General features: G+C 44.5%; 1 protein-coding gene across 1 annotated transcript in view; it reads left to right on the forward strand.

Annotated features, from left to right (window-relative positions):
* The first annotated feature begins 414 nt into the window (after nucleotides 1-414).
* The window catches only part of LOC143961578 (uncharacterized), an 83,274-nt gene continuing 62,403 nt past the window's right edge, over nucleotides 415-21,285 (forward strand). The window contains exons 1-2 of the mRNA XM_077470887.1: nucleotides 415-668; nucleotides 7,992-8,102. Of these exons, the coding sequence (XP_077327013.1) occupies nucleotides 453-668; nucleotides 7,992-8,102 (327 nt within the window). The 5' untranslated portion in view covers nucleotides 415-452. The remainder of the gene's footprint in view (nucleotides 669-7,991; nucleotides 8,103-21,285) is intronic.

Consider the following 21,285-nt stretch of genomic DNA (forward strand, 5'->3'; position numbering starts at 1 on the left):
AAGTTTGTTTGAAGACCAATCATGTGTATGAGGCTCAAGTTAGTTATTATTCCAGATTTAAGAATTTTCAGGTTTTCGAGTTTTCGAATTTCTGACTATCAGTTTTTGTTTTTTCAAAATTACGAATTTCAAATTTTTTTTATTGGATTTTTTGGGGAATTTGCAAATTTTAGATTTTTTTTCAAGTTTACTTTTTTACAGAATTTTTTTGAATTTCAGATTTTATTTTAATTTACAAATTGCAATCATAACGAATGTCCTTGAAAAACAAATGAAAACAATTTTTTTGGCAGTGCACATGCCTAGAAAAGAGATCTATTGATTGTTGATTTATTCACCCAAAAATATTCCAGCTGTATCTGTCATTGAGATGTCACTCATCTGTCTTCATCTCATCTTTTATTGCAGAGAACATCGGAGACAATCAATCTGTCACACCAAGACCGACTACTATGCAGAATATAACAACTCCGCAGTGTGATAATTGTCCAAAAAAGACCGAACACCCCACCACACATCGTACCACTGTGCTACCCACCGATCATACCACACAAGGTCCTTCTCCTTCACCCAAACCCGTAGAATACATTGTGGTTGGCAGATCAGGAGTCTGTCTAAGAATGAAGGCAATCTTCATAATAATAGTGAACACCACCAAGATCACAAAGGTAAGTTAGTCCTGACTGAGTATAATTCTTGATGTTGTAAAGACTCGAGAGTAAAGCCTAGTACATACCGGATGATATTCGCCCCGTGTGTACAGAAGTTGGTCCGACAGAAGCCACCTGTTCAGATGGCCTCAGTCAAAGGGGCATGACTGAAAAAGGGCTCCCAATTGGCACCCAATCGCCAATGGCTGAGAGTGCTGACCAGAGTGTTCTGTGGGGGAGGGGGGGCAGTTTCCTTGTCAGAACATAAACGTTCAGCAGGGGAGATATCTGTACTGACATCAGGTTGTTAGTACAGCGGCCCCTCCTAAGCTCTTCAAATGTTTTTAAGGGAAAGTTCATATAACATTTGGAGACATTCCAGTAACTGGATATCACCCTGTTGTTAGATCTTGTGTTAGGTAGACATGTGCAATTCAATTAGTTCCAAATTCGTTTTTTAACAATTATGTGTTAATTTGGAAAAATCCGAATTTTGGAAATTTTAAAGTCTTCCGAATTTTTCAGAATATTCGAAAATTCAATAATTCTAAATTTCAGCATTTCGAAAATTTGGAAATTAGAAATTTCGGAAATTCAGAATTTTGAAAATCCGAAAATTCAAAAACCTGAAAATGTGAAAATCGGAAATAATAACTAAATAGTAATAACATAACTATTACTAACTAATAACTTATAGGTATTGCAATTTCCTTTCAAACTGGGCTGTTAGTGAACATAACGAATACAGATTTATCTGAAGTTACGAATTAGCCATAATAACGAATGCCATATCTAAGCAAATGGAACGTAACAAATTAATAATAATAATAATAATAATAATAACGTATTATTATTATTATTTAATATTAGTTCGCTCCATTCTATTTGTTTAGATGCAGCATTCTTTATTTAGTATAATTTGTAACTTCAGATAAATTTGTATTCGTTATGTCCACTACCAGCCTAATTAGAAAGGAAATCCCAATACCTACAATTTAATAGTTAGTTATTATTTAGAATTTTCATTCTAATTTTCAGAATTTACTTTCTTATTTTCAAATTTTCAGGAATTTTTTCATTTCCGATTCCAAATATTTGAATTTGCAAATTTTCAAATTCCGAATTTCGAAAAAAAAGGAAAAACGAATGAAACAAACAAATTTTTCGGCAGTGCGCGAGGTCGGACTTTCCGAAAGAAAAAGTCAGACGGAATCTTTTCATTGTATATTCCGATCGTGTGTGGGCCTCATCAGACTTTTTTTACGAAAATTCTGACACACCTAAAATTAGAACATATTTTAAATTTTTCCGACGGAACCAATTCCTGTCTGGAAAACCGCTTGTCTGTATTCTGTTCCGACAGACAAAAAATGACGCATGGTCTAAAGCAAGTACGAGACGGAGGCTATTGGCTACTTGCTATTAGCGAAGAGCCAAACACCCCCTGGTTCGGTTTGCACCAGAACTTTAGAACGGACTGAAAATTCGTGTGAACTTTAGAACTCCATTAAAGTCTATGGGACTCAAACGTTTGAAATGAAAAGTGCTAATTTTAATGGCTAATATGCAAGATATTGCCTAAAAAGGGTTTGGGGACCTGGCTTCTGCCCCAGGGGACATGGGTCAATGCCAAATTTTTTTTAAAAAATGGCAGTTTTTTCAGGAGCACTGATTTTAATGATGATTAAAGTGAAAAAAGTGAAATATTCCTTTAAATATAGTGCTGGGGGTGTCTATAGTATGCCTGTGAAGTGCCATGTGTTTCCTGTGTTTAGAAAAGTCCCTGCACAAAATGACATTTAATGGAAAAAAAGTCATTTAAAACTGCTTGCGGTTTTAATGTAATATCTGGTTTCGGCAAAATGGATGAAAATCATTGAGAAAAATGAGATGGGTAGCCCCCCTGCCCATTACCAGCCCCTTTGGGTCTTGTACAGATATTAAGGGGAACCCCATACCCAAATAAAAAAAAGAAAGGCATGGAGCCCCCAGGCCCTATATACTCAGAACAGCAGTATACAGGCGGTGCAAACAAGACAGGGACTGTGTAGGTTTGTTGTGTTAAGTAGAATCTGTTTGTAATTTTGAACTGGTACATTTTGAAAGTGTAGCTCCAGTCAAAAAATCTATTTTTAAGCTTTTTGGAAAACATGGGAAGGGTTATCACCCCTGTATCATTTTTTTGCCGTCCATCTTTTTTCATCTCACTGTTGTCTTCTTCCATTTGCAAGTAGGAGACGTTTGTAAGTTGGATGTTTGAAAGTAGGGGCCTGCCCTATATGCTCTGCAGAAATGGGGGCCTAAGGTGTTGGTGTTGCCACAACACTGTAAGCCCTCAAAGTGACTCTTGGTGGGCGCTGGAGCACCCTGCTGTGAACGATTATATCAAGAATTGTAATTACATGCCATTGTTGAACAGTGGTAGAAAAATTGGGCATTTGGTGGTTGTGGTGCTGGTGCCACAACACTATAAGTCCTCACAGTTACTCTCGGTGGGCGCTGGAACGGGCCCTGCTGTGAAATATTATATCAATAATTGTAACTACATGCCCCTGTTAAACAGGGGCTGAAAAATTGGGCCTTAGGCACTGCTTGCTGGTGCCATGACACTGCAACCACTCCCAGATACTCTAGTTGGAGTGCAGGAATGAGCCCTGCGGCAAAGCATTGCATCAAAAATTGTATTACATGCCCTTGTTGAACAGGGCCTGAAAAATTGGGCCTTAGGCACTGGTGCTGGTGCTACGACACAGGGGCTGAAAAATTGTTCTTCAAAGATATCAATGGGATCATTGAGGAGGAAGAGGATAGTCAGTCAACATAACAGGACAGTCATTCAGCATCAGCATAGGCAGTCTTGAAGGGATGTGACATTTAAAAAAAAAAATGATTCAGTTACATCAGCTTCAGGTGCTTAGTAGCTGGTGGTGATCCAAGACTGATTCACCTTTATGAAGGTCAGTCGATCAACCAAGTCGGTGGACAGGCGCACCCTGTGATCGGTTACAAAGCCACCAGCAGCATTGAAGGTCCGTTCCGAAAGAACGCTGGATGCAGGACGGGCCAGTAGCTCAGTTGCATATTGTGCAAGCTCTGGTCAGTGATCCATCCTCAAGACCCAGTAAGCCAGAGGATTTTCTGGTGGGAAAGGTGTCCAAGTCTGACCTTGCCCCTAGGTATTCCTACACCATGTAAATCAGACGCTGGCGATGGTTGTTGGAACCGATCATACCTTGGGGCTGTGACTGATCAAAGCCTCAGCAACACATTGTCCAGGACCAGAAATTTGTAACCTCCCAGTCTCTGGGAACGCATTGCACAGACCTTTCTGCAAGGCCTCCCGGAGATGTCTAATCCTCTGCTCCCTCTGTGAAAGCAAGATAAGGTCCGCAACCTTACCCTTGTACCGTGGATCAAGGAGAGTGGCCAGCCAGTAATGGTCCCTCTCCTTGATCCTAAGAATACGAGGATCCTTCCGCAGGATTTGCAGGATCAGGGAGGCCATGCAGCATAGGTTAGCTGAGGCATTTGTCCGGAGTCCTCTGGGTCACTAAGGACAACATTATCCACAGCCACCTCCTCCCAGCCAAGTAGAAGTCCACGGGTTTCTTAGGACTGTAAATCGTCCCTAAAAGACTGCTGCTGCTGAGTGCCAGGCTCCACCTCCATGCTGACACAATCCTCCTCCTCCTCCTCATCCTCTTCCTGTGTTATGGGTGGGACAGCAGGAACACTGTCTGGATAAAGGGGGCCTTGAAAGGCAAGTCCTCCTCTTCCTGCCTCTGTTCTGCCTCAAGTGCCCTGTCCCTTATTCCACGCAGCGTATGCTCCAACAGGTGGACAAGAGGTACAATGTCACTGATGCATGCACTGTCACTGCTCACCATCCTTTGGCCTCCTCAAATGGTGACAGGACAGTGCATGCATTCCTGATCATGTCCCACTGGCGTGGTGAGAAAAAACAGAGTTCCCCTGACCCTGTCCTGGTGCCGTAGTCGCACAGGTACTCATTGATGGTCCTCTGTTGCATGTGCAGCCGCTGCAGCATGGCCAACAATAAGTTCCTCCTGATTGGCATGTCACACATAAAGCGGTTCTTGGGCAGGTTCAACTCCTTTTGGAGCTCAGCCAGCAGAGCACTGGCATTAAATGATCGGCGGAAATGCACACAGACTTTCCTGGACTGCCTCAGGACAACCTGTAAGCCCGGGTACCACACATTGCACAAACTCACCGAAGGGGGCAGAGTCTACCAACTGAAAAGGCAGCAGTTGAAGTGCTAGCATTCAACCGCTGGGCATGTGGATGGCTGGGAGTGAACTTCTTTCGAAGGACCAGCAGCTGGGGCAGGGAAATTTGCCTGCTACAATCGGATGTGGGTGTACTGCTAGCAGAGTGCCCGCAAGTACTTGGCTGTGACACACCTAATTCTACACCTTCTGTGGGCTGACCCTAAGCTGGCCCCTGGAGGGCATCCTGCCTCATTGGATATGTGCCTCCTCCTCCTCCTCTCTCCTATCAGGCACCCATGTGGAGTCAGTGACCTCCTCATCCCCTCCCTCTTCATAACTGGAGCAAACCTGGCAGTATGCTGCAGCTGGTGGAACATGGCTGCCAGATTGCTGTCCTTCTTGAGCAACCCCTCTCTCTGTGCTCACGCTACTGCCTTCCTCTAGCTGGGTATCATCATCAGAGCCTACAAAACACTGGGAATCCTCCTGGAGCGTGTACCCAACACTGTGCTCAAACAGTTCGGGGGACTCTTCAGGAGGACATGGTGGGTCTAGGGAAGGAGTGACTGATGATGACATTGAGATGAGGGAAGAGGATGCATTGGCAGCTGCTTTGCTAGTACCCTGAGCCTGGGTGAGAGGATGAGGAGGATGAAGAGGGCTTGGTCATCCACTCTACCAAATCTTTGGCATGATGTGGCTCAACATGTCCAGCTGCCGAAAATAAGGACAAGCGTGTCCCATGGCCACATGCTGAGGACAATGCACTGTTGTCTCTAGACACAGAGCATGCCTGCCCTCTTTTATTGGCTCGTGACTGTCTGCCTCTACTTTTTGGCCTTCCAGACATAGTAATGGCCTGCAGGGAGATGGGAAAACCAGCAATTGGGTAGTGTATATTGTGCTGGAGGTGCAAAACACCCACTAACTCCTGCAGATGCCTTTATTATAGAACACCAGCAATAAAGGGTAGATACAGGTGTGTACTGCGTTGGAGGCACACAACACCCACTAATTCCTGCAGATGCCTGTATGAGAGAACACCAGCATTAAAGGGTAGAAACAGGTGTATACTGTGCTGTGCTGTAGGCACACAACACCCACTAACTACTGCAGATGCCTGTATGACTGTATGAGAGAACACCAGCAATAAAGGGTAGATACAGCTGTATATTGTGCTGTGCTGGAGGCACACAACACCCACTAACTACTGCAGATGGCTGTATGAGAGAACACCAGCAATAAAGGGTAGATACAGGTGTATACTGTGCTGTGCTGGAGGCGCACAACACCCACTAACTCCTGTAGATGCCTTTATTATAGAACACCAGCAATAAAGGGTAGATACTGGTGTATACTGTGCTGGAGGCACACAACACCCACTAACTTCTGCAGATGGCTGTATTAGAGAACAACAGCATTAAAGAGTAGATACAGGTGTATACTGCGCTGAAGGCACACAACACCCACTAACTCCTGCAGATGCCTGAGAAAAGAACACACTGTCCCTGCCTATCTAGCTCTTTCCCTGCACGCCGGAACAGACTACACAAGGCCGCCGCGCTTGCGGCCTTATATAGTGTGGGGCGTGTACTAAACCCCCTGAGCTATAATTGGCCACAGGCATCCTGCTTGCGGCCAATTATGGCTCTCCTCGCTGCCAGCGCTGTGATTGGCCAAGCATGCGGGGTCACAGTGCATGCTTGGCCAATCATGAGCCAGCAATGCACTGCGAAGGCACAGTGCATTGTGGGCCGTGAGCGCCACGTGAATTTGGCGCAAACGGCCCACAGAGTTCTGGCTTCGCCAAACGGGCGAACAGCCAGTGTTCGAGTCGAACATGCATTTGACTTGAACACCAAACTCATCCCTACTGGCTATTGAACTTCCCTTTTCTAGTCCCGTCGGACGTGTTGTACGTCACCACGTTCTAGACGGTCGGACTTTGGTTTGATCATTTGTAGGCAAGACAGTTTCAGCGGAAACCTTCAGTGTTTATTCCGACAGGAAAACCGGTTGTGTGTACGCAGCATTAGCTGCTATGCTGATGAGTAAAATGCATATAAATCCCCCCCCCCCCCCCAACTGTTTTTCCTCTTTGTTTGAGAGGGGGGTGTGAAATGAGCATGGTTTATTGAAATATTATCAGCTCTGTGAATTAATTATGCTGATTTATAATGAATCCCCACACTACAAATGTAGGCAGTAAAAACATTTTATGCTTATCACTCTGATTGTACACTTTGTGTTCATGGCATTATTCAGAAAAACAAGATATTTGGGGGCACACCCTAAAAGATGCCTTTTGGGCACGGAGCACCCCACTCCCTCATTAGTGCCTCTCATTAGGGTCAAACTGTGTCATGGGTGGAGACCTCATGTTCTCCCATATAGAGGCGTGTATTGCTCCCATGGTTCAGAGAAGCAGGATCTCCTGATATATTGATAGTGTAGGACTCACTAATCATGGGGTACTTTGTCGCAGTAAGGCCGCGTACACACGAGCGGATTGTCTGCCCAACTAAGTTCGGCAGACAATCCGACAGACAGTCCGTTCAAGATTAGCATGAACGGACTTGACCACACACGATGAGCTGACAGTCTGCTGAAAGCATGCGTGATGACGTGTACAGCACGTACGACGGGACTAGAAAAACTACGTCCTATACACTGCAATGCAACCTTCGGCCGTGTAAATCCTTTCTGAGCATGCGCCATACTTAGTCCGTCCAACTTGCCTACACACGAGCGGACTGTCCGCTGAAACCAAGTTTGGACGGACAAAACCAAGTTTGAACGGACTGTCTTACGGAAATTCCGTAAGACTTTGTTCGTCAGATTGTCCGCTGAAAAAGTCAGCTGAAGCCCACACACGAGCGGATTGTCCGCTGAAACACGGTTCAGCGGACTAAGTTGGACAGACAATCCGCCCGTGTGTACGCGGCCTAAGTGGGCTTAAGCACTATATAGCAATATGGTGTGACCAAATCCCCATATTTTTTTATAGTGTTTTTTGAAAATGTTTCGGTGTTTTAAATAAGCCTTGCAGGAGGTAAATGTATTTGTTGCATGTGTGCGCTGTAATATTTTGTTCCATTGTATTATTCAGGTCAAAATCCCTTCACCTCCAGTCACAGGGACCTATGGGTTTTGTGCTGACGAAGAAGCAAATCTGATGTTGCTCTTTGAAGAAGGACTTCTTAACCTGACATTCAGAGAGGTATGGAAGGCACAGTCTGGTGAAGGGGTGTAATGAGTAGATGGGACATGGAGGACACAGACTGGGGGAGGGTTGTGATGGGTAGATGGGACATGGAGGGCACAGACTGGGGGAAGGGTATAATTGATAGATGGGGCATGGAGGACACAGACTAGACATGGGTGCCGTCAATAAATTTGTTTTGTTTCATTCCATTATGGTTCGCATTAGAATTAATTTGTACTTCGTAATTCGTGTCCGAAATTCAATTTCGATTTGTACGAAATACGTATTGTCATTAGGTTCGTTAACTTGTCCTAACAAATACGAACATTCCTTACGATGAATTTAAAGGCAAAAATATATATATCTCAACATGACAGTCGATGCTGATGGTAAAACAAAGATACGCTCACTCTTTCCCCATCTACTGTGTATCACCCCTGCGCTGAACAAAAACTTTAAACTAAGCCGCCACTTTATAAAAACAAAATGTGTACAATAATCCTTATCTAAACAATAGAATAAGTAGCGCTGAATATAATATAAATCCACACCAGTGAATTCAAAAATACTGAATACTATAGATCCACTCCAGTGAACATGAATTACTAAATGTTACTACACTGTGCAAACCTTGCCCTGTGCATACAAAAATAGAGAAAAAGAAAAAATAATAAATAATAACTTGTATCGAAATCAATTAACACAAATTATTGTATAGTGCATGTCACCAGATGAATAGTGATGGCATATACATACAATCTGTTGAAACAAATCACCCTGTGGCTAAATATTGTTCAACACTAAAAATAAATAAACAGAGAACGAGAATCAAGTGAATTGTTTGAAGTTCTATCAGACAATGTCCACTTCCTAAAAAAATTGTTACAATCACCACTGTGAAAGTTCCTGAGAACATAATGTAATGTATCCCATTGAAATCATAGTCCATACGTTTAATCTTCAGATCATAATCTAAATAATGAAATAGTGAAGAAACAGTGAAAAAAACATTTAACCAGTGTCTCTTGAATAAACAGCAGATTGCATCTACACTCCTCCACCACACCGCTCTAGATGTGACTCCTCTCCTCTTATGTGGTTACACTCACCCGCTGTATATGCCTCACACTTTCGTGTTTGGCTGGATGTGCTTTTCCCCTTTACAGGGTTTAAATGGGATATCCAAATTTCCAATTCAGAATACAGGGCTGGTGCCACAGCTGTTCTCATAGATGCCACGGCTGTTCCCATAGATGCCACGGCTGTTCCCATAGATGCCACGGCTGTTCTCATAGATACTCTCATGCAACAAAGAAAAGATTTGCTTCCATTTTGTCCGACGGATTGTGTCCGACGCATTGTGTCCAAAACTGTTGCATACACACAGTCGGACCAAGTTGTTGGAAAATCCGATCATTCAGAACGTGATGACATTATTTAGTTACGACAGGACTACGTTCAGGCTAGTAGCCAATAGCTTTGGTCTAGGAATTTGATCTGAGCATGCGTGGCACTTGGTCCGATCAAAATTCTCTACACATGATTGGAGTATGTCCGATCAAACCAGTTGGTCGGAAAATATTTCCAACATGTTGGAAAATTTGGTCCGACGGATAATCTGACGGAATCAGTCCGATGCATACCACACACAGTCGGATTATCCGACAACACGGTCCGATAGGACACATTCCAACGGGCTACGTAAAAGGGCTAAGATGTTCAGCATCCTATATGTACCCCTCTCATTTACCTAGTAGCCAAAATCCAACATATTTCGTCATAAAATTGACTTAATCATGGAACTGGTCACTAGGCAAGACAAACTGACTTTTATTTTCCCCAAACTGCTTTCAATGGGCGGTGTGTAATCACCACACATGTGCATCACCTTTGTCCCCATTCCATCAATGCTTCAGTTCACACTGCTCATTAATACAGAGTCAATCCATGATACAATCTAACAAACGTTAGATAATTATATGTAAATATCGCTCCAACAATCTGAAGCTCAACTGCACAAAACAAAAGCAGAAGCAATATCTACACAGATACTGGCAGTGAATAGAAGCGGAGAATTTCCACAGAGGGAGTCGCTCTCAACACATCTGCATTGGCATGGGTAGCACCCTATCTCCATAGTGCAGCCTTTCCCCTATCCCCCAAATTTCCACTGACCCATTTACATGGATCATGACCACATACAGGGAAATACACCTGCATTCACCCACATGTATATATCACTAATTAAGTCACTGGTCCTATTTAAACTAAAATTAAATAAATATAAAATATATATAAAAATACATATATACATATATGTGTAATCACACTGTTTACAGTGCGCGTACAACACATGTATACACATAATGATAACATATATAAACTTATACACAATGACAATTCATTGTATATAAAAAAATAACAGCAAGAGAAAACCGTGCTGCAAAAATAACATCCAGCCCGATCAAAAATTGCTAATGAAGCAACCCTAGATCGAGTTCAATATTCATCCCTCTTGGAGAGAGACACATCATGGAGCAGATCACACGATTATTTGTCTGTGCATCTGAGCGAATATCTTTGCAATCCTTAGCTTTTCATTGTTCATTTTAGTTTATATCTGTTGTAGTTTGCGAGTGTATCATCTGTTAGTGTTTAGTTTCTGGTTTTATTTGTTTTTTGGTTGGTTTTGAGAGATATTTTTTTTTTTTTTCATTTAGTTAATATTGTGTTATTTTCTGTTGGTATAATATTTTTTTTTTGTACATTTGGTGATTTTGGTGTTAGTTTGCTGCGATCAAAATCATATTTTTTTTGTCTACATTTTTCTAACTTTTAAAGGAAAAATGAGCAGCAAACAAGGCCAAAAAGTGCTGCTGGGAGAGCTATGAGCTGTGTACATGAGCAGCAGGTGGGACGTTCTGTCTCTGCCCCCTCTGAGCTCAGCTCACCTCCCATAAAGCTGAGGCGAATGGGAGTGAAGACTGCTTGTGGTAAAGAGCCTGGCAAACAGCAGACATTTGCACGTTGCCAGCTGTTCCAGGATTTACCTCCTAGAACCAGCAGCACAATTCATAGCAAAAGTGGCGCTTCCACCTCTGCCACTGCTACTGGTAACATGCTTCCCATTGGTACCTCTTATGGAAGAGGGCAGGCCAAAGGGGTTCCCAGTGCACATACATTTGTGCAGCCAAAGCTGGAGATCCGGGCCATGCAGCAGGAAACATGTCAGGAGGCTGAGGCTCATGATGATGTCAACACCACCATTGCTACCAGCGCCATCACCATCAGCACTACAGGGAGCTTGGCAGTGGTCAGCAAGGAGACAGAGTTTACTGCTTCTAATGATCCTGACATTGTTGTAGACAAATTTAATTTCCAGCCCTCTACCCATGTTGGCACCACCGACAGCCCGGAAACTATCTCCCCTCAGTCCCCACTACTTTTCTCTTCTGAAAAGACCCCTGCTCAAGTGCTTTCTAAGCCTCCAGCATCAGAGTGAGCTAATGCAAACATTAGGCCTCAATCCATCACAGCACCCAAAATACCAGGGATGTTCAGGTCTCTTCCTCCTGCTCCTGCTGAACCTCAGGAAGAGTGTGGCCACTGCAGTGGAAGGGATTCCATCAGGCAGTGTCATTAGTAGTGGCTGCCATTCCAGCATTTGCCAGCATTTTAAAAGAATTGGTGCTGGTCAGAAGGCCAAATGCAATCACTGTGGCAGGGAGGTCAGCCGGGGCGGAGACATAGGCCATCTCAGTAATAGTGGCATGAACCAGCACATGCGTGTGCACCACCACACAGTGCTGTTAGGGGAGAAAAGTATTATGGCCACTCCTCCAAACACCAGAAGGGGAACCAATAGTGGCACTGCCACAGCCACCATGAGTGCCAGCACCACCAGCCAGTATAAGGCAGAAAATAATGCTGTTACCATCCCGCATCCAATCCATACCAACCAGGCCACCCTGGAAGATTTTGGTGGCTTTCAGAGTAAGGGTATGTCTCGGGTGCAGGTACGTAAAATAACACGCCTGATTGGCCAGCTCATTGCAGTTGGAGGAGCACCTTTCAACATGGTGGAAGATGAGCCCTTCAAGCAATTGAGGCAGGCTGTTGCACCACAGTACCGTGTGCCATCACGTAAGACCTTCAGCCAAACTGTGGTGCCAGCTTTATACAGGTCTTGTGTTGGGATGCTCAAGGAGGAGATTGGAAGGGCAGGTGGACAGGCAGTGCACTTGACAACTGACCTGTGGAGTGCGTGTAGTGTCCAGCACACCTTCCTGTGCCTGACGGCACATTGGTGGCAGGCCAAAGTGTCCCATGATGTAGTTCAAATATCTGGATCCTCGTCAGCAGTTGACAAACAGGGGCACCATTCCTTCCTCCTGCACACTGAGGTGCTTGATGAAAGCACACAGCACAAAACATCCTGCAAGCCCTGCAGAAAATGTTGTTGCAGTGGTTTGGACAGGCAGACAACAACTACTGGATTGGCTATGTTGTCACTGATGGAGGCAGCAACATGGTCAAGGCTGTAAGGGATGGCAGCTTTGTGGGTGTGCGCTGCTCAGCCCACCTTCTCCACCAGGTGGAAACTGACTGAATTTCTGGCGGCGATGGAAGGCTGTCCAAAGTGGTGGACTCTTGTTGGAAGATCGCTGGCCACTTCCATCGGAGTGTGAGGGACAGCCACCTCCTCAGGGTGGTACAGAGGAAGGCAGGCCTTCCAGAACACTGCCTAAAACAGGATGTGGGGACTAGGTGGAATTCAACCCTAGCAATGCTGCATCCTTGAGCAGCAGAAGGCTCTACATGCCATGGCCTGTGATCATAACATTGGCATAGAGAGACCTTTAGCCTGGGAGGACTGGGCCATAATTGGGCAGATTGTGGCAGTCCTCAAAGCTTTCCTCTCTGTCACAGAACACCTAAGCCGCGAGGATGCCAGCATTGGTAATATGCTCCCACTCTTCAACCACCTTCAGAGCAAATTGGAGCTGTTCGAGTCGGCTGAGGAACCTTTGCCTTGTGGTGGCCCTCAACCTGATGTGCTGGTTCTGCTAAACACATTTCTGATGGAGTTGGGCAGGCACACGCAGGAGTTGACCACCTCTTGCCCATAACTGATGCTGGCTGCCATGTGTGACCCTCGCATCAAAGGCAAAATGGCTGTGCAGTGTAGTGCTCTGAAAACATGGCGGGACAGACTAATCGACAGGGTGCGTCAGAGGGAAAGATGGTAAGGCTGGGAGAGAATGAAAATCATTGAGAAAAATTGCATGGGTAGCCCCCCTGCCCATTACCAGCCCCTTTGGGTCCTGTACGGATATTAAGGGTAACCCCGTACCCAAATTAAAAAAAGGAAAGGCGTGGGGCCCCCAGGCCCTATATACTCAGAACAGCAGTATCCAGGTGGGGCAAACAAGACAGGGACTGTGTAGGTTTGTTATGTTAAGTAGAATCTGTTTGTAATTTTGAACTGGTACATTTTTAAAGTGTAGCTCCAGTCAAAAAATCTATTTTTAAGCTTTTTGGAAAACATCGGGAAAGGTTATCACCCCTGTATAATTTTTTTGCCCGTTCGTTGTCTCCTTCTGTTTGCAAGTAGAAGACATTTGCATGTTGGATGTTTGAAAGTAGGGGCCTGCCCTATATGCTCTGCAGAAATTTTGCCCTAAGATGTTGGTGTTGCTACAAGTTAACACTGTAAGACCTCAAAGTGACTTGTGTTGGGTGCTGGAGTGCCCTGCTGTGAACTATTATATCAAGAATTGTAGGGGGGGCATGGCTGCCGAGCTACTGCATGGACGTGTAGGCAGATAGCTCCGTGTCAACGACAGGAACTACGGCGATTAAGGGTGTTCATCCGAGCCCATCTTCTCACCGCCTCATCGAGAGAAGCCCCTCGCTCCATTGCCATGGCTTGAAAGAGAAAAGGAGCCTCCCAACTCCAAAAACTCCCACATTTCTTTCCGCAGAAAGATCACGGCCTAAACAAAGATGGCGCCGGCGGCGCCTCACCAGCCACATCCAGCGGATCCGGCACATCAACGCCTAGCCCAAGCTCCCAAAAGGCCTCGCATTGGCAGCCTCCGGAGAGCCCCACGCCGCTATCCCGCAGCCCTGGCGAAGTCAAAGCCATGGTTGGCGACAGATACCGACGGAGACAAGGTGAGCAGGGATCAGGACGGGCTAGATGACACTAGGGAGCTGGCTGAGATGCTCAACTCCTTCCCCACAACAAACCAGCTGGTATCGGACACCACGCTGAAGGTCATGCTTGTGTCCCTCCGCAGCTCAATCCATGCAGACTTGATGGATTGTATGCGAAGCTTTAGATCTGACATGGGGGAGCTGGGAGAGAGAGTGGAACACGTGGAGCACAAAATGGGGGAGTGGTAACCTGGCTTGGGTCAAAGGTTGCGGACCTGGATGAAACAATTTAAAAATTTGTGGTGTCCCTGAAGCAATTTCAGCGGGGCAATTACAACAATACGCCCAAGACCTGATGAAATCCTTTCTACCGGATTTAATTGAAGCTGACATGGTGATAGACAGGATACATCATATCCCCAAACCCTCTCACTTACCTGACAATATCCCCAGGGATATCCTCATGAGGGTCCACTTCTACCACATTAAAGGAACGCTTTATGTCTGCTTATCCAACTATTTGCGGACCTCTCACAGTACACAATGCAAAAACGCATCCAATGCTACCCATTACCAAGGCTTTGCGTAATCTTGCTATTTTTTTATTGTTGGGGATACCCAGCCAAGCTGAATATAACCAAGGATGAGCACACAACAGTGGTGAACTCATTAGAAGAGGGTCTAGCACTGCTCCGAACATGGGACATCCTACCGGAACAGTCTGCGGCTAACCCATCTCCAACGACCAAACTAGACACTCAAGACACCTGGCAGGTTGTCTCTCAGAAACATAAAAATGCCACCTCCAAACGTAATACTTGAACACCTTACTATGCAACTTTAAACCAACGCACATACATGATTCCCCAGGCACTTAGGCCACTAAGTGACTATACACCCCCTGGAAAATGCGCAGTACATCTGCCACGGGATTCCAAATAGAATCCTCTTTTTTATTCTACAAGTTGTGGTTCTGGACTTTTCTTTTGGTTTCGTTTGTTTTTGTTTTTTTTGCTTTTTCAGTTTTGCTTCTTTCCCTTCTCTCCAGGATGGACCATGCTGATTTGCTTATGGACTATATGCTGCCCCTCAAGATCACACTTACCAGAGGAAACGGAGCCTGCGTATGCTATTGATCCCAGGTATGGCCATTGTTCTATCTCATCTGTTATCTGTAAAAATGATAAACATAATCTCCTTTAACACCCACGGTCTCAACCACCCGGCCAAAAGAGTTGAACTATGGAAAGATGCCCATAAATTTCAGGCCGATGTTTTATGTATACAGGAATCCCACCTTACAGTGCAAGACCAGAACTGACTCAAAAATAAGAAATACCGACATATATTTCATGCATCTGCTGCTCATAAACAAAAGGAGTTGCTATTGCCATTAGAGATATGGTGACCTTCTCACTTAAAACGACCATGGCTGACCCAGAAGGGAGATACGTCATTGGAGAGATTAAGAACAAGTTCTACACGGTGGTCAGTCTCTATGCCCCAATTCTCATCAGCTAAGATTTCTCAAAAGATTGTTGAAGAAAATTGTTGGAATTAAACAAGGTGCCCTGATGTTGTGTGGGGACTTCAATCTCACAGCGGATTATTCTATTGACACCACCACCAAATCCAAGAGATCTTTGCCCACACTTCAGACCATTTTCCACTCTGAGGAACTTTATGATGTTTGGAGGTGTCAACATCCAGGAGAAAGAGACAATTCATATTCCTGTATAGATATGATTGTTGTAAACAGGGGTCTGTTGCGGGCGACGTCCTCCTCCGCCATCCACGACATTTCATGGTTAGACCATGCTCCTGTCTCGGTCATGGTGGTGGAGAGGGGCGCCCTTAATAGGGACTTTGTTTGGAGGGCCAACTCTAGTCTGTTCCGAGCATCCAGTCATGTGACCTTGACAAATACATTAAAGGAATTTTTTGACCTCCAATACTAATTCAGTTTCTGGTGCGCCCACAAGGCGTATATGAGGGGTATACTGATACAACTCAACTCAAAACTCAACAAACAAAAAAATGCTAAGTTAGACTCTCTGCTACAAGAGATTAGGACTGTAGAAGTCCAAAATAAGGTCACACCTGAAGTCGCTCTAGCGGACAAATTGATGAGACTCCGCTATGATCTTAGAGGTCTACTCTTGGACAGTCATGATAAGTATATTAAGGCTTTAAAACTGAATCACTATGCCTACGGTAATAGGGCTGGTAAACTACTGGCTTAAAGGCTGGGCCCACACAAGAATCCCCTACCTCAAAATCACAACTGATGATGCTAAAATAGTAGACCCTAGGGGTATTGCAGACACCTTTGCCACATACTATTCCTCCCTATATAATATCAAAAACGATTCAACCATGCACCAACCCTCTTATGAGGATATACAGGCCTCCTTATCAAATTTGGACCTCCCAACTCTTTCCCAAACACAATTATTGACCCTTAATGCACCCATATCAGTAAATGAAATTCAAACAATAATTCGCACCCTGCCCATTGGTATATCTCCTGGCCCAGACGGTGTTCCAAATGACTACTACAAGATGCTTGCCCCTACTCTGTTCCCCACGTTGCAAGATGTTATTTCCAAAGCAGCCCTGACCTCCTCATTCCCCCCTGAAATGCTTAAAGCATATGTAGTTACCATTCCAAAACCCGGTAAGACTCCTGTTGTTCCCCCGAACTTTCGCCCGATCTCCCTTCTAAACACTGATATCAAATTATATGCTAAAATACTAGCCCATAGACTCCTAAATATCTTGCCCTCCTTGATTAACCCGGACCAATCGGGCTTTACAGCAGGTAGACAGCCTTTGGACGCCACTCGCAGATTTTTCAATATAATCCAACATGCGAGGTCCTGTCGGACGCCTTCTCTGCTCCTTTCTTTGGATGCGGAGAAGGCGTTTGACAGGATACACTGGGGGTACATGGTGCACGCTCTCAAAAAATGTGGTTTCGATGGGCCCATACTATCAGCTATATTGGCCCTGTACTCGTCGCCCTCTGCTCAAGTGTATACGTCGAATACTCTCTCACAATCCTTTTTGATTACAAATGGCACAAGACAGGGATGCCCCCTCTCCCCTTCTATTTTCAACTTACTCATAGAACCCTTGGCAGAAAAAATTAGGTCACAATCGAATATTATTGGCTTCTCCTTTCGGGGCAATTCCCATAAAATAAATGTATTAGCTGATGATATCATCCTTTTCATAAACTTCCCCTCACAATTCCTGTCTTGTGCCCATGCAGTTCTTGATAGCTTTAGCCGTATTTCATATTACAAAATAAATTTTTCTAAATCGCTAATCCTTTCTATTAATGTCCCCACCGACCTTCAAGATAATTTAAAAAGCTAATTTCCCTATACGTGGAGTCCTGGGTGTATAACATATTTAGGCCTCCAGTTAGTCGCAGACCCAGCTAAATTGGCTGAAGTAAATTACCAGCAACTATCAGACCAATTAGTAGCAGAAACCAACTGTCTGGCTAAAATTGAGCTCACTTGGTTTAGGAGACTGGCATCATTTAAAATGCTCCTTCTTCCATGGATTTCGTATATTTTTCGAACTCTCCCGATACCCCTTAAGACCACGCACCTTAAAGCCCTAGATTCTATAGTGACTAGATACATTTGGCAATCCAAAAAACCTAGGTGCTCTAAAGCTCAACTTGCAAAACATAGAGTAGCAGGAGGTATGGGGTACCCGATTATAATAGATTATTACCAAGCATCAATACTTGTCAAACTCAGAACATGGTTTCTCAGTGCAGAGGGTTCTCCATGGCGTGCTATAGAACAAGAGATAGGCCCTACTAAAGACTTACCTTCTCTGCTCTTAATAGACATGTGGAAACCATTTCCGCTTAAGACCCTGCCTTTGATTCTTCAGGCCTCCCTGTAAGTCTGGAGAGACCTCTGTGAAACTCTGTCACCAATGGACATTCAGACTGATATCCCAGTGCCCTTAGAAGTATTCTCAGAAATAATCCCAAATATTCCACTTAGAGATTGGCAATCTAAAGGAATTGTGCTTGTGGCTGACTTGTTTCACAACAACTTCTTTAGATCATTTGACGCTCTTAAAAAGGAATACGGGCTTCATGACAAAGACAGGTATGCCTATGGTCAAATTTCTCATTTTTTTGGGGTCCCTAAAAACCCACCGTCTGTTTGTCCATGAGGTCGCATGGAAATATTTTACTTCACGGAAAATTCTTAATAAGGGAATATCCACATTTTACTTGCTCTTCCAAAACAAGACTACATTTGTTAAAACAACACCATACTTAAAATGGGAAACGGACGTAGGAACCACATATACAATACAACAGTGGCAAACTGCCTTCACAACAATATATAAAGCTACTAAATGTATAAACCATTGGGAGCTATCCCAAAATATAGCAATGAGATGGTACCTGACACCTTATCGTATGAATAAGTTCTCTCATGCTCATTCTCAGCTATGTCAGAGATGATATAGAGAAGTAGGAAATCTTGTGCATATTTTATGGTCATGTAAAAACTTGAAATGTAAAAAAATTTACTAAAATAATAATCCACACCAGCCCATATAGCACACTGCTCTGCGCTCTTGGGTGTTTAAATGCAATATTTACGCGGTATCCCACCTATGTAAGAAACCTACTTTTCAGCTGCTGCTTTTTTTTAAAAACATAAACATATATAAAAAATACACAAAACCTGTAATTCAAAATAAAATGAAAGTCCACTTTTTATGTATAGCAGCGCATGCACATTTTTCACAAAACATGCGTTTAAGTAGAAGTTCAGTTCAGTGTCCAGAGAGCAGGGTGCTTTGTTCTATCCACTCGCTTTGTGATTGAAATACAGCGGCGGTCGTTTCGCGGCGAATTTCGGTCGTTCGCGGTCCGCTCGTTCGCTCGCCTTTTTCCCGTCGTTCGCCCCGGCGGACTTACGTGTTTAATGTGTAAAAGAACTTTGACCTATGATGACACGTCTATCATGGGGTACAGGACAGCCAATTGAGACATGACAGCACATGGACACTTGGACATTCCCCCTAACCTATAAATACACCCGATCCGGTGGCCATTTTACATTCTTTCTTCTGTCACTATAGGGAAAGGTTGCTGTGTGGAGTAGGGACAGATAAAACGCTAGCTATTTGGTACACAAAAGTTCTTTTCAGGACTGGTATAGGTGTTAGGTGTATATAGGTTTGCTGTGCTACTGATTCTTGCAGCAGCCTGAGTGTCTTTTGTCAGTTTAGAGAAAGGGACAGGGCGCTGTGTGCTGCTATTTTAGGGACAGCCAGATTAGTCATCATCATCATCATCATCATCATCATCATCATTAGCTGTTACTATCAGGTCCACAAAAGAGCTGTTCCAGTAACCACTAATCGTTCCAGTCTACTCTTTTTTGCCACTTTGTATAGGGACAGGAAGGAAGCAGTGTTGTCAGGCAGTGAGGGTCAGTTTAAAGACTTGCTGTTACTATTAGTTCCACAAAGGTTCTTTTCAGGACTGGTATCAGTGGTACGGTAATAGGCTTGTACACGTATACTATTCTTTCTTCCAAATATAGAAAGAATATTATACTTGACTGCTGCCCTTCTGCTGCAGTCTGCTAAACATTCACAACTCACTTGTTCCACAAAGCTCTTTATCAGGACTGGTAACTTGGTCTGTGTAGGGTGCTACAGTACATAGGGTTGAGTGAGGTACAGTCTGCTGTTCTGTAAGGACCGCTATCGGTCCACAATAGATAGAGTTGAGGTGCACCACTGCTGACCGCTGCCCTATACTGCAGCAGTCCTTCATTGGTATTGGGACTGAAGTACAGTCTGCTAATCACTAACACACAACCTGCTTGGTCCACAAAAGTTCTTATAAGGACTGGTAACTTGGTCTAGGGTGCTACAGTACATAGGGTTGAGTGCGGTACAGTCTGCTGTTCTGTAAGGACCGCTATCGGTCCACAATAGATAGGGTTGAGGTGCACCACTGCTGACCGCTGCCCTATACTGCAGCAGTCCTTCATTGGTATAGGGACTGACGTACAGTCTGCTAATCACTAACACACAACCTGCTTGGTCCACAAAAGTTCTTATAAGGACTGGTAACTTGGTCTAGGGTGCTACAGTACATAGGGTTGAGTGCGGTACAGTCTGCTGTTCTGTAAGGACCGCTATCGGTCCACAATAGATAGAGTTGAGGTGCACCACTGCTGACCGCTGCCCTATACTGCAGCAGTCCTTCATTGGTATTGGGACTGAAGTACAGTCTGCTAATCACTAACACACAACCTGCTTGGTCCACAAAAGTTCTTATAAGGACTGGTAACTTGGTCTAGGGTGCTACAGTACATAGGGTTGAGTGAGGTACAGTCTGCTATTCTATAAGGACTGTTATCGGTCCACAATAGATAGAGTTGAGGTGCACCACTGCTGACCGCTGCCCTATACTGCAGCAGTCCTTCATTGGTATAGGGACTGAAGTACAGTAGGCTAATCACTAACACACAACCTGCTTGGTCCACAAAAGTTCTTCTAAGGACTGGTAACTTGGTCTAGGGTGCTACAGTACATAGGGTTGAGTGAGGTACAGTCTGCTATTCTATAAGGACTGTTATCGGTCCACAATACATAGGGTTGAGGTGCACCACTGCTGACCGCTGCCCTATACTGCAGCAGTCCTTCAGCGGTATAGGGACTGACGTACAGTCTGCTAATCAGTCACACACAACCTACTTGGTCCACAAAGGTCCTTATAAGGACTGGTAACTTGGTGAAGGGTGCTACAGTACATAGGGTTGAGTGAGGCACAGTCTGCTGTTCTGTAAGGACCGGTATCGGTCCACACTAGATAGGGTTGAGGTGCACCACTGCTGACCGCTGCCCTATACTGCAGCAGTCCTTCATCGGTATAGGGACTAAGAGTTTTGTCACAGGGTCATTTAAAAAATGACAGGCAGAGGAAGAGGCAGGCCCTTCCGCAAGGGTGGTAGGGGTAGGGCAGGAGCAACAG

The sequence above is a fragment of the Lithobates pipiens genome, unplaced genomic scaffold, assembly GCF_037356315.1.
Source record: "Lithobates pipiens isolate NorthernLeopardFrog02 unplaced genomic scaffold, aLitPip1_a1.2 Scaffold_8, whole genome shotgun sequence".
Taxonomy (NCBI): domain Eukaryota; kingdom Metazoa; phylum Chordata; class Amphibia; order Anura; family Ranidae; genus Lithobates; species Lithobates pipiens.